Source organism: Ranitomeya variabilis, chromosome 6 (genome assembly GCF_051348905.1).
Source record: "Ranitomeya variabilis isolate aRanVar5 chromosome 6, aRanVar5.hap1, whole genome shotgun sequence".
Lineage (NCBI taxonomy): Eukaryota > Metazoa > Chordata > Amphibia > Anura > Dendrobatidae > Ranitomeya > Ranitomeya variabilis.
The window spans coordinates 42,049,799-42,063,176 of record NC_135237.1 but is presented as its reverse complement, the minus strand read 5'-3'; the positions used below and the strand labels follow the sequence as shown (position 1 = coordinate 42,063,176).

The following is a 13,378-nucleotide window of genomic DNA, read 5'->3' as shown; positions in this document are numbered from 1 at the left end:
TACGCTGATACCCCATTTGTGGGGAGGGACCACTGTTTGGGCGCATGACAGAGCTCGGAAGGGAAGGAGCGCCATTTGGAATGCAGACTTAAATGGATTGGTCTGCAGGCGTCACGTTGCATTTGCAGAGCCCCTGATGTACCCAAACAGTACAAATCCCCCACAAGTGACCCCATATTGGAAACTAGACCCCCCAAGGAACTTATCTAGATGTGTTGTGAGAACTTTGAACCCCCAAGTGTTTCACTACAGTTTATAACGCAGAGCCGTGAAAATAATTTTTTTTTTTTTTTTTCACAAAAATGAAATTTAGCCCCCAGTTTTGTATTTTCACAAGGGTATCAGGATAAATTGGACCCTAAAAGTTGTTGTCCAATTTGTCCTGAGTACGCTGATACCCCCTATGTGGGGGGGAACCACTGTTTGGGCGCATGACAGAGCTCGGAAGGGAAGAAGCGCCATTTGGAATTCAGACTTAAATGGATTGGTCTGCAGGCGTCACGTTGCATTTGCAGAGCCCCTGATGTACCCAAACAGTACAAACCCCCCACAAGTGACCCCATATTGGAAACTAGACCCCCCAAGGAACTTATCTAGATGTGTTGTGAGAACTTTGAACCCCCAAGTGTTTCACTACAGTTTATAACGCAGAGCCGTGAAAATAAAAATTATTTTTCTTTTTCACAAAAATGATTTTTTAGCCCCCAGTTTTGTATTTTCACAAGGGTATCAGGATAAATTGGACCCTAAAAGTTGTTGTCCAATTTGTCCTGAGTACGCTGATACCCCCTATGTGGGGGGGAACCACTGTTTGGGCGCATGACAGAGCTCGGAAGGGAAGGAGCGCCATTTGGAATTCAGACTTAAATGGATTGGTCTGCAGGCGTCACGTTGCATTTGCAGAGCCCCTGATGTACCCAAACAGTACAAACCCCCCACAAGTGACCCCATATTGGAAACTAGACCCCCCAAGGAACTTATCTAGATGTGTTGTGAGAACTTTGAACCCCCAAGTGTTTCACTACAGTTTACAACGCAGAGCCGTGAAAATAAAACATATTTTTTTTCCCACAAAAATGATTTTTAGCCCCCCAAATTTTTATTTTCCCAAGGATAACAAGAGAACTTGGACCCCAGAAGTTGTTGTTCAATTTGTCCCTAGTACGCTGATACCCCATATGTTGGGGTAAACCCCTTTTTGGACGCACGGGAGAGCTCGGAAGGGAAGGAGCACTGTTTTACTTTTTCAACGCAGAATTGGCTGGAATTAAGATTGGATGCCATGTCGCGTTTGGAGAGCCCCTGATGTGCCTGAACAGTGGAAACTCCCCAATTCTACCTGAAACCCTACCCCTAACCGTTTACTGAACATTTTCTGACAGTCATAAGTGCCACGTATATAAGTGCCACGTATTTAAGTGCCACGTATTTAAGTGCCACGTATTTAAGTGCCACGTATTTAAGTGCCACGATATTTCAGTGCCACGATATTTCAGTGCCACAATATTTCAGTGCCACGTATTTCAGTGCCACGTATTTCAGTGCCACGTATTTCAGTGCCACGTATTTCAGGCACTGAAAAATACGTGGCACGTAAATACTTCAGTGCCACGATATTTCAGTGCCACGATATTTCAGTGCCACGTATTTCAGTGCCACGTATTTCAGGCACTGAAAAATACGTGGCACGTAAATACGTGGCACTTAAATACGTGGCACTTAAATACGTGGCACTTAAATACGTGGCACTTAAATACGTGGCACTTAAATACGTGGCACTTAAATACGTGGCACTTATATACGTGGCCACTGAAATATCGTGGCACTTATATACGTATATACGTATATAAATGTATATTTCAGTGCCACGTATTTCAGTGCCACGTATTTCAGGTTAGGGGTAGGGTTAGGGGTAGGGTTAGGGTTTTTTGTTTTTTTCTTGTTTTCTTGTGTTTTTCTATAAAAACGCATGCGTTTTACCACGTTTACATGCATTTTTTCACACATGCGGTTTTTTTAAAAAACGCATGCAGATAAAAACGCAAGTGTGAAACCAGACTAAAAGACGCTTTTTATAGCAAAAAAGTTTTTGCGTCTCCACATTTTGAGACCTATAATTTTTCCACATTTTGGTCCACAGAGTCATGTGAGGTCTTGTTTTTTGCGGGACGAGTTGACGTTTTTATTGGTAACATTTTCGGACACGTGACCATTTTTTATCACTTTTTATTCCGATTTTTGTGAGGCAGAATAACCAAAAACCAGCTATTCATGAATTTCTTTTGGGAGAGGCGTTTATACCGTTCTGCGCTTGGTAAAATTGATAAAGCAGTTTTATTCGTCGGGTCAGTACGATTACAGCGATACCTCATTTATATCATTTTTTTATGTTTTGACGCTTTTATACGATAAAAACTATTTTATAGAAAAAATAATTATTTTGGCATCGCTTTATTCTGAGGACTATAACTTTTTTATTTTTTTGCTGATGATGCTGTATGGCGGCTCGTTTTTTGCGGGACAAGATGACGTTTTCAGCGGTAACATGGTTATTTATATCCGTCTTTTTGATCGCGTGTTATTCCACTTTTTGTTCGGCGGTATGGTAATAAAGCGTTGTTTTTTGCCTCGTTTTTTTTTTTTTTTCTTACGGTGTTTACTGAAGGGGTTAACTAGTGGGCCAGTTTTATAGGTTGGGTCGTTACGGACGCGGCGATACTAAATATGTGTACTTTTATTGTTTTTGTTTGTTTTTTTTAGATAAAGAAATGTATTTATGGGAATAATATTTTTTTTTTTATTATTATTTATTTAGGAATTATTATTTTTTTTTTTTACACATGTGGAAATTTTTTTTTTACTTTTTTACTTTGTCCCAGGGGGGGACATCACAGATCGCAGATCTGATAGTGTGCACAGCACTCTATCAGATCTGCGATCATACTTTCATCGGAGCAGGCTGCAGCTTTCATCTGCAGCCTGCTCCGACCCGGAAGTGCTCCCTGCAGGACCCGGATACAGCCCCTCGGCCATTTTGGATCCGGGGCCTGCAGGGAGAAGACGTTCGGTACGAGGTGAGTACATCACCTTGTACCGATCGTCTCAGGGAAGCCCGCAGGGAGCCCCCTCCCTGCGCGATGCTTCCCTGTACCGCCGGTACACCGCGATCATGTTTGATCGCGGTGTGCCGGGGGTTAATGTGCCGGGGGCGGTCCGTGACCGCTCCTGGCACATAGTGCCGGATGTCAGCTGCGATATGCAGCCGACACCCGGCCGCGATCGGCCGCGCTCCCCCCGTGAGCGCGGCCGATCGCGTATGACGTACTATACCGTCACCGGGAATTAAGGCCCACCCCACCTCGACAGTATAGTACGTCATATGGGATTAAGGGGTTAAGGAGATTAGTGCTGTAGAGTTTTATTGGCAATGCATCATAGGAACAAAAGGGGCAATCATTATATGATGAGAGGAATTTTCAAAGTCAGTTTTTCCTTTAACTGCGTTGCATTTATCTATAACAAATTTTTCAAAGTGTCGCACAATTTTTGTAAATTTGGTGCACATCTTAAGATGTTACACTTCTTTCGAAATATGTTACTCCACTGTTTACTACGTATACAGGCAAGAAAAAGTTCTGAGGCACCAGGGTGCGATATGGTTATTGGGCTCCTGTACCTCCATTGTGGATGCCATGAGCATAACATTAATGATGGTGTTCTGCTTAGATCCAGGAAAATTAGCATACAGCAAACTTAGAAGAGCGTCTCTCACCAACTCCTTTTCTTAAAAGTCCTTTATTCTAACGAGTGGGACATACTTGTGTTACGCAGGGGGTATGTGCGGGAGAGAGTGAGTGACAGATGTTTTGTAAAAAAAAAAATTGGGGGGGGTAAAAAATTAGGAGCACCGCAATTTGCAATTTTTTCATGTTAGAAAACTGACACACAGAAAAATGGAAGAATTTTCCAAAAGTATGAAAATGATGCCACTCTCAGAATGAAAGAAAACATTCTCACTAGTGCCATCTAGGATTAGACATAGAGTAACTATGTGGAAATATATTTAGAATTAAGAGTCCTCAGTGGTTGATACCTTTTAATGGCTAACTGAAAAGATGGTAACAAATTGCAAGCTTTCGAGACTACACAGGTCCTGATGAAGGGACCCGAGTAGTCTTGAAAGCTTGCAATTTGTTACCATCTTTTCAGTTAGCCATTAAAAGGTATCAACCACTGAGGACTCTCAATTCTAAGTATTTTTCTATCTACTGGCTAACACGGTACAAAGATATATATCTTTCCTATATGTGGAAATAATATGATAGTAAGAGATAATTACAGCCTGGCTATACACTAGATATTTTTATTTTAGGAGAAAGATCATTTACACATTTTTCCATATGGAGCATTATTATTATTATTATTATTATTATTATTTATTGTTATAGCGCCATTTATTCCATGGCGCTTTACAAGTGAGGAGGGGTATACATAATAAAAACAAGTACAATAATCTTGAACAATACAAGTCATAACTGGTACAGGAGGAGTGAGGACCCTGCCCGCGAGGGCTCACAATCTACAAGGGATGGGTGAGAATACAGTAGGTGAGGATAGAGCTGATCGTGCAGCGGTTGGTTGATCGGTGGTTACTGCAGGTTGTAGGCTTGTCGGAAGAGGTGGGTCTTCAGATTCTTTTTGAAGGTTTCGATGGTGGGCGAGAGTCTGATGTGTTGTGGTAGAGGGTTCCAGAGTAGGGGTGATACGCGAGAGAAATCTTGTATACGATTGTGGGAAGAGGAGATAAGAGGGGAGTAGAGAAGGAGATCTTGTGAGGATCAGAGGTTGCGTGTAGGAAAGTACCGGGAGACGAGGTCACAGATGTAAGGAGGAGACAGGTTGTGGATGGCTTTGTACGTCATGGTTAGGGTTTTGTACTGGAGTCTCTGGGCAATGGGGAGCCAGTGAAGGGATTGACAGAGGGGAGAGGCCGGAGAATAGCGGGGGGACAGGTGGATTAGTCGGGCAGCAGAGTTTAGAATAGATTGGAGGGGTGCGAGAGTGTTTGAGGGGAGGCCACAGAGCAGGAGGTTGCAGTAGTCAAGACGGGAGATGATGAGGGCATGGACTAGGGTTTTTGCAGATTCTTGGTTGAGGAATGAACGGATTCGTGCAATATTTTTGAGTTGAAGTCGGCAGGAAGTGGAAAGGGCTTGGATATGTGGTTTGAAGGAGAGAGCAGCGTCAAGGATAACCCCGAGGCAGCGAGCTTGTGGGACTGGGGAGAGTGGGCAGCCATTTACTGTAATGGATAGGTTCGTTGGGGGGGTCACGTGAGATGGGGGAAAGATGATGAATTCTGTTTTGTCCATGTTAAGTTTCAGAAATTTAGCGGAGAAGAAGGATGAAATAGTGGACAGACATTGAGGGATTCTGGTTAGTAGGGAGGTGATATCTGGTCCAGAGATGTAGATCTGTGTGTCATCAGCATAGAGGTGATACTGAAAGCCATGAGATTCTATGAGCTGTCCCAGGCCAAAGGTGTAAATGGAGAAGAGCAGGGGCCCAAGGACTGAACCTTGTGGGACTCCGACAGATAGGGGGCGAGGTGAGGAGGTGGTGTGTGAGTGGGAGACGCTGAATGTCCGGTCTGCTAGGTATGGAGCATTGCTATTAAGTCTCCATTCACAACTGGTCTCCTTAAAGGGAACCTGTCACCACGTTTTTGGAAGATGGGATAAAAATAGCGTTAAATAGGGGCAGAGGTGGGCGTTACATTAGTGTGTGTGTTATGCGTTTATTACCCACCTAAGTTGCCGAAATAACTTTGCAAAGTCTCCGTTTTCGCCTGTCAATCAGGCTGGTCAGGTCGCATGGGCGTGGTGTCTTCACCCAGATTTGGCGTAGTTTTCCGTTGGTGGCGTAGTGGTGTGCGCATGCCCAAGGTCCCGAATCCTCTTCCAGGGGATTTAAAATAGCGCGGTGTTCGTTATTGCATTGGTGATCGGTGGGCGCGGCCATCTTCCTTTGGCCGCGCGTGCGCAGAAGCGGCGCTCTGCTGGCCGCGGCTTCAGGAAAATGGCCGCCGCGATGCCGCGCGTGCGCAGATGGATATCGCGGCGGCCATTTTCCTGAAGCCGCGGCCAGCAGAGCGCCGCTTCTGCGCACGCGCGGCCAAAGGAAGATGGCCGCGCCCACCGATCACCAATGCAATAACGAACACCGCGCTATTTTAAATCCCCTGGAAGAGGATTCGGGACCTTGGGCATGCGCACACCACTACGCCACCAACGGAAAACTACGCCAAATCTGGGTGAAGACACCACGCCCATGCGACCTGACCAGCCTGATTGACAGGCGAAAACGGAGACTTTGCAAAGGTATTTCGGCAACTTAGGTGGGTAATAAACGCATAACACACACACTAATGTAACGCCCACCTCTGCCCCTATTTAACGCTATTTTTATCCCATCTTCCAAAAACGTGGTGACAGGTTCCCTTTAAGGATAGCCAGTCCCCCTGCCCAAAGATCACTGGAAAGAGAAGATATCTACCACCAGTAGAATACATGCACCATTCGAGGTGCCCTCAATGGAAAATGTAGAGAAGCAAGTGATGGCTATCACGACAGGTCTTATCAATAAGTAGTAGCGGTAGATAGTTGTGACCAAAAGTTTTGAGACTGACACAAATTTTAGAGTTCACACGGTTTGCCTTTTCAGTGTTTGCAGATCTTTTAAGGGGTAACATCTCTTCTTGTCGAGAATGTCATGCCTGACATACTAGTGTAAGGAGACTTATAGGCCATGCAATGCTCCTCTACTAAATTAAATAAGCAAATTGCCTCTTCAGAGAAAAGGAGGTCTAGAACTCTAGTGCCATCTATTAGAAGAAGCAATCCTAAAATTCAATATTAACCCTTTTATGAGCCTTGCCAGAGGACTTAGGTGGTTTTTGCAATTAAGTTAATTTTCATGGCAAGGAATGACTTTGCAATTCAGCTGATCACTCTGCATAACAATCCTGAGTTAATGCAATTAGTTACTATAAAAACTGAAGCACAAAAGTGTAAAAACCAAAATGTGTGTCCGTCTCAAAAATTTTGACCAGTACTGCAGTACTAGGGAAAACAGGTGTTAAAAATGGGAATTTTTTGCTTGTGAGTCGTGACATTTCCTATCTCTCTTACACTTTTATTTTTAAGTTTCCATAACAAAACCATAATTGCACAATATGCGTCATTCCAGTCCGACATACATCGCTGCTTAGATGTATCTAGTTTACCAGTAAACCAATTAAGTAATGTGATAAAACCACTCACCATCTCCTTGGCAGGCCAATGTAAATGATATATCATCCAATGCAATGTGAATTTTATTGTTCCGTCCTACTTGAGCTTCGAAGGCCACCCGGAAAGGACTGTGGCTGGCCAGAATGACACTGTTGTACATCCACCTATGCTCCATGCTCTCAGTCGCTGACCACAGAAGAATATTCAGCCCATATTCAGTGACTATATATACCTGTAAAAGCAGCATATAAAACACAGAACATTAAATATTGCGTGTTATTAACTTATGGTAAAACCGCCATTAATCACAATTTACGGGATTTAGACTGATCTCCAGCGCCGTGGATGGTACGTGCTGATTGATGGTATAGACAGCGTCACCCAGACAGCAATTTATGCCGATGATAAAACCAATCAGTCTTGCTTTAAAGGACTCTGCGCATGATGCATGCAAACCTATCATAAAAAGTGAATGACTTTGAAAAGCTGCAAAAGGCAAATGTCTAAATAATCAATTTTGTCTCATATTCCACTGACACAATACGGTGATGTGAAACAGGAAATACATGCATAAACAGGGCAATATGCAAAAAATCCTGTTTATTCTATGCAGATGAGAGAAGCGGGAAAAGGTGACATTCAGGAATGTGTTTACTACACGGAAGCGAGAAGCATGAAGCTCTGACATTCACTGCAGCCATTGGAAAGAAATTGGACTGCGTTACCTTGATGAATATTTGCTGAGATTGGAATATTAAAGATGTTGTCTGTCCTGAACAATCCATTTTTTGTTTAAAGGCTCCGCCAATAATTAGCCGATCACTGGGTGCACTCCTTGTAAGGCCACCCCAGTGATCTCCAGTAATCTGTACATGCAAGGACTCGTTGAAGCGCTAATAGGCACAAAATGGCCGTCATCCACAACATGTATTTCATTCACTCTTGCAACCTGTTGTTTTAATGTTGTGTCAATAAAGACAAGACGGGACGGTGAGTGCGGCCTCATTACCTCTACTTTGTATGCACTTGCAGTGCCCCAGAGTCCTGGTCGTTGCAGTAATGTCGTTTCTCCACCAGGGGGAGCGATATTACGTCTGAAGGTAATAAAGGAGTTAATCCTTCCAGGTATCACAAAACATATACCACACTTCACACTCCAATCCACCAGGGGGAGCTACGCTGCTATCTAGTAGGGCACTCCTCACAGAAGGGTAAAACTGGTGGTTTGGATAGGAAGTTAGTCAGACGCTGCCTGGGTTTGACCCAGTGAGTACCTGTCAGGCAGACAGGGGGAAAAGGAGGAACATCTGAGCTGCAGACAGAGGGTCCCTGTCAGGGGTGGGATCCTGACAGAGGCCTAGCGGGATAGAAAGCTACGGAGCTGCACCTGCCCCATGTGCGGCAGCATCCTAAGAAAGGACACGAAGAGAACTGTGTTGTAAAGAGTGAGAAACGAACTTACAGCACAAGGAGAAAACACCGGGAGGAGTTCTGCCCTGTAAAGGCTGCCTCCTTCTGAGGCGCGTAGCCGGTGGCCGGAACACCGAGGGAGTAATTGTCTCTATGCATTACTTCAGAGACCGGCAGGACAGTCAATTCCAAGTTGGCTGCCCGACCTAAATACCTAAGAAGACACAGTGGCAAATTGTGGGGTCGGGGCATCTCTAGGGTCCCTATAAACAAGCCTCAGGCCATCAGTCATACGGGTTTGTCCTATCCATACCATCTGGGGGACAGAGAGGAAGACATCTAAAACATCCACGAAAGTTGTGAGGACCTTACCAAGTTGCTCAGCAGGGAGGGACTACAATACACAGGCGCTAGTAGGAAGCCTACTGATTTCCACCTGGATGAGGGGACTCTGGATATACCTTCGGACCTGCCGGACTCTGCCTACCCTGTGGTCTGTACCCTGGACTGTGGATGCTGAAGCTTCCAGTAAAAGGTAAAGAGATTGCAACCTTGTGTCCTCGTTATTCCCTGCGCCTTACATCTTCCACCATCACCATCTACACCTCTGGGAAGCCCTGGGGATACACTTCACCTGTGGGAAGGTATACCATCTCGCTGCCATTACATCACCCCAGTGGACCCCTAAGCAGCGTCGGTCACCCTGACCGAATACCACAGGTGGCGTCACGATCTTCCCCTTTAAAGACCTTTCCCAAAACCTTAAAAACCATTCAATTAACGGACGTCCCCCTAGGGCCACGGACCGGGTCAGCCACCGTGACATCCCCGCAGAACACTGAAGAACCCAGGGCCGAGTACCCCATTGCCCTACTGCATGGGGGCGATCCACACTCACAGTCTGAAGTTCTGGTAGCCCTCGGAGATCCTTTTGTTTGGTATCTCCTGTTAGTCCAAAGTGTGGGGAAATCATTGGTTTTCAGATAGTGCCAGTGCGTCTTGTTTGGTGGGAAACGTCCAATTTACCTACAGTGCCCCTACATGAGAAATGAGGCATTATACAGTGCCCACTGACTGCCTCTCTAAGGGCGCATATACACAACCAATTTTCGCTCACGAGTGCAATCCATAGTTTTCACAGATAGCACTAATTCCTATTATATTTTATGGGGCTTTGAACATCTACTATTCTTTTCCAAGGACTGAATGATCTGCAGAAAAAAATCAGAAACATGTCCGATTAATCTGAAAGTGGGATCAAAATCAGCAATGCAAGTGTATGAGTCCATGATAAAAATCAGGCCACACCTGGATGAAATCTGAGTGTGGTCCAATTTTCACAGACTGACAGTTGAAGAAGGTGGAAAATCCTTTTTTTTCCTCTCCGGGTCTAAGAAAAAATAATGTCCCTGTGATCAAACTCTGATCAAACGCTGTTCAGAGTCTAGCTGAAAAGTTTGGACACACCTTCTCATTTAAAGATTTTTCTGTATTTTCATGCCTATGAAAATTGTAAATTCACACTGAAGGCATCAAATCTATGAATTAACACATGTGGAATTAAACTTAACAAAAAAGTGTGAAACAACTGAAAATATGTCTTATATTCTAGGTTCTTCAAAGTAGCCACCTTTTGCTTTGATGACTGCTTTGCACACTCTTGGCATTCTCTTGATGAGCTTCAAGAGGTAGTCACCAGAAATGGTTTTCACTTCACAGGTGTGCCCTGTCAGGTTTAATAAGTGGGATTTCTTGCCTTATAAATGGGGTTGGGACCATCAGTTGTGTTGTGCAGAAGTCTGGTGGATACACAGTTGATAGTCCTACTGAATAGACTGTTAGAATTTGTATTATGGCAAGAAAAAAGCAGCTAAGTAAAGAAAAATGAGTGGCCATCATTACTTTAAGAAAATTAAGGTCAGTCAGTCCGAAAAATTGGGAAAACTTTGAAAGTGTTCCCAAGTGCAGTTGCAAAAACCATCAAGCGCTACAAAGAAACTGGCTGACATGAGGACTGCCCCAGGAAAGGAAGACCAAGAGTCACCTCTGCTTCTGAGGATAAGTTTATCCGAGTCACAGGCCTCAGAAATCGCAGGTTAACAGCAGCTCAGATTAGAGACCAGCTAAATGCCACACACAGTTCTAGCAGCAGACACATCTCTACAACAACTGTTAAGAGGGGACTTTGTGCAGCAGGCCTTCATGGTAAAATAGCTGCTAGGAAACCACCGCTAAGGACATGCAACAAGCAGAAGAGACTTGTTTGGGCTGATGTACACAAGGAATGGACATTAGACCAGTGGAAATCTGTGCTTTGGTCTGATGAGTCCAAATTTGAGATCTTTGGTTCCAACCACCGTGTTTTTGTGCGATGCAGAAAAGGTGAACGGATGAACTCTACATGCCTGGTTCCCACCGTGAAGCATGGAGGTGGTGTGATGGTGTGGGGGTGCTTTGCTGGTGACACTGTTGGGGATTCATTCAAAATTGAAGGCATACTGAGCCAGCATGGCTACCACAGCATCTTGCAGGGGCATGCTATTTCATTCGATTTGCGTTTAGTTGGACCATCATTTATTTTTCAACAGGACAATGACCCCTAACACACATCCAGGCTGTGTAAGGGTATTTGACCAAGAAGGATAGTTATGGGGTGCTACGCCAGATGACCTGGCCTCCACAGTCACCAGACCTAAACTCAATCGAGATGGTTTAGGGTGAGCTGGACCGCAGAGTGAAGGCAAAAGGGCCAACAAGTGCTAAGCATCTCTGGGAGTTCCTTCAAGATTGTTGGAAGACCATTCCCGGTGACTACCTCTTGAAGCTCATCAAGAGAATGCCAAGAGTGTGCAAAGCAGTCATCAAAGCAAAAGGTGGCTAATTTGAAGAACCTGGAATATAAGACATAATTTCAGTTGTTTCACACTTTTTTGTTAAGCATATAATTCCACATGTGTTAATTCATTGTTTTGATGCCTTCAGTGTGAATATATATACACTCACCGGCCACTTTATTAGGTACACCATGCTAGTAACGGGTTGGACCCCCTTTTGCCTTCAGAACTGCCTCAATTCTTCGTGGCATAGATTCAACAAGGTGCTGGAAGCATTCCTCAGAGATTTTGGTCCATATTGACATGATGGCATCACACAGTTGCCGCAGATTTGTCGGCTGCACATCCCAAAGATGCTCCATAGAAGGCAGGATGGATCCATGCTTTCATGTTGTTTACGCCAAATTCTGACCCTACCATCCGAATGTCGCAGCAGAAATCGAGACTCATCAGACCAAGCAACGTTTTTCCAATCTTCTACTGTCCAATTTCGATGAGCTTGTACAAATTGTAGCCTCAGTTTCCTGTTCTTAGCTGAAAGGAGTGGTACCCGGTGTGGTCTTCTGCTGCTGTAGCCCATCTGCCTCAAAGTTTGACGCACTGTGCGTTCAGAGATGCTCTTAGGCCTACCTTGGTTGTAACGGGTGGCGATTTGAGTCACTGTTGCCTTTCTATCAGCTCGAACCAGTCTGCCCATTCTCCTCTGACCTCTGGCATCAACAAGGCATTTCCGCCCACAGAACTGCCGCTCACTGGATTTTTTTTCTTTTTCGGACCATTCTCTGTAAACCCTAGAGATGGTTGTGCGTGAAAATCCCAGTAGATCAGCAGTTTCTGAAATACTCAGACCAGCCCTTCTGGCACCAACAACCATGCCACGTTCAAAGGCACTCAAATCACCTTTCTTCCCCATACTGATGCTCGGTTTGAACTGCAGGAGATTGTCTTGACCATGTCTACATGCCTAAATGCACTGAGTTGCCGCCATGTGATTGGCTGATTAGAAATTAAGTGTTAACAAGAAGTTGGACAGGTGTACCTAATAAAGTGGCCAGTGAGTGTATATATATATATATATATATATATATATATATATATATATATATATATATATATATATATATATGTTTGTTTATTTTTAAATAGCCATGCAGGAACGATTTTTTGGGAGAAAAAAGTACTGAACAATTTCTTTACTACTTAATAACCAGGGCTATAATGATTTGCAAAAATTTTTTGTTTCTACTGTGACCTTTTTTTCTGACATGGTTATATGAGCCTAGAAAAGTGTAATTATTATTTTGAGCTCTCATACATTACTGTGTAATTTCTATACATTTATTTTTTCCTTTTCATCAATTTTTAGCATTTTTTTTTACTATGTTAATATTTTACATAAATGACCCTGGTAAATGATGACTTCAGGTTATTACAGTTGTGTGAACACCTATTAAGTGTAAGTTTTTTGCTTTATATGTAATGTTTGAAAAAAAGTGATTCATATTAATATTTAGCCTAAATATGTATACTTATATTTTGGAATACTATGTGCCCCATACAGGTTGTCTTTTACTATGACAAACTATTTAAAGTGTGAAGCTGGCACAGCGAACAACAAAAACAGTTGCTCGATGGAACTTATAGAACAAGGACTCCTACCTGGGGCTGGCACTTTATTTCCAAAGTTGTCATGTTTTCCAATAGATGCTGTATATATTAACCCTAGATGTCCCTGTGGCGTAGCTTTTATGGGTGTATAGCATTGCACAGCTCACTTTCTATTACATGTGTACATGGTGCCTAGGTTTTGGAAAATGATAATGATGTAAGGTAAAACCATCA

At 43.7% G+C, this 13,378-nt stretch overlaps 1 protein-coding gene across 1 annotated transcript in view; it reads right to left on the bottom strand.

Moving 5' to 3' along the window:
- The window catches only part of MALRD1 (MAM and LDL receptor class A domain containing 1), a 491,201-nt gene that overhangs the window by 131,492 nt on the left and 346,331 nt on the right, over positions 1 to 13,378 (bottom strand). The window contains exon 33 of the mRNA XM_077268326.1: positions 7,323 to 7,524. Within this exon, the coding sequence (XP_077124441.1) occupies positions 7,323 to 7,524 (202 nt within the window). The remainder of the gene's footprint in view (positions 1 to 7,322; positions 7,525 to 13,378) is intronic.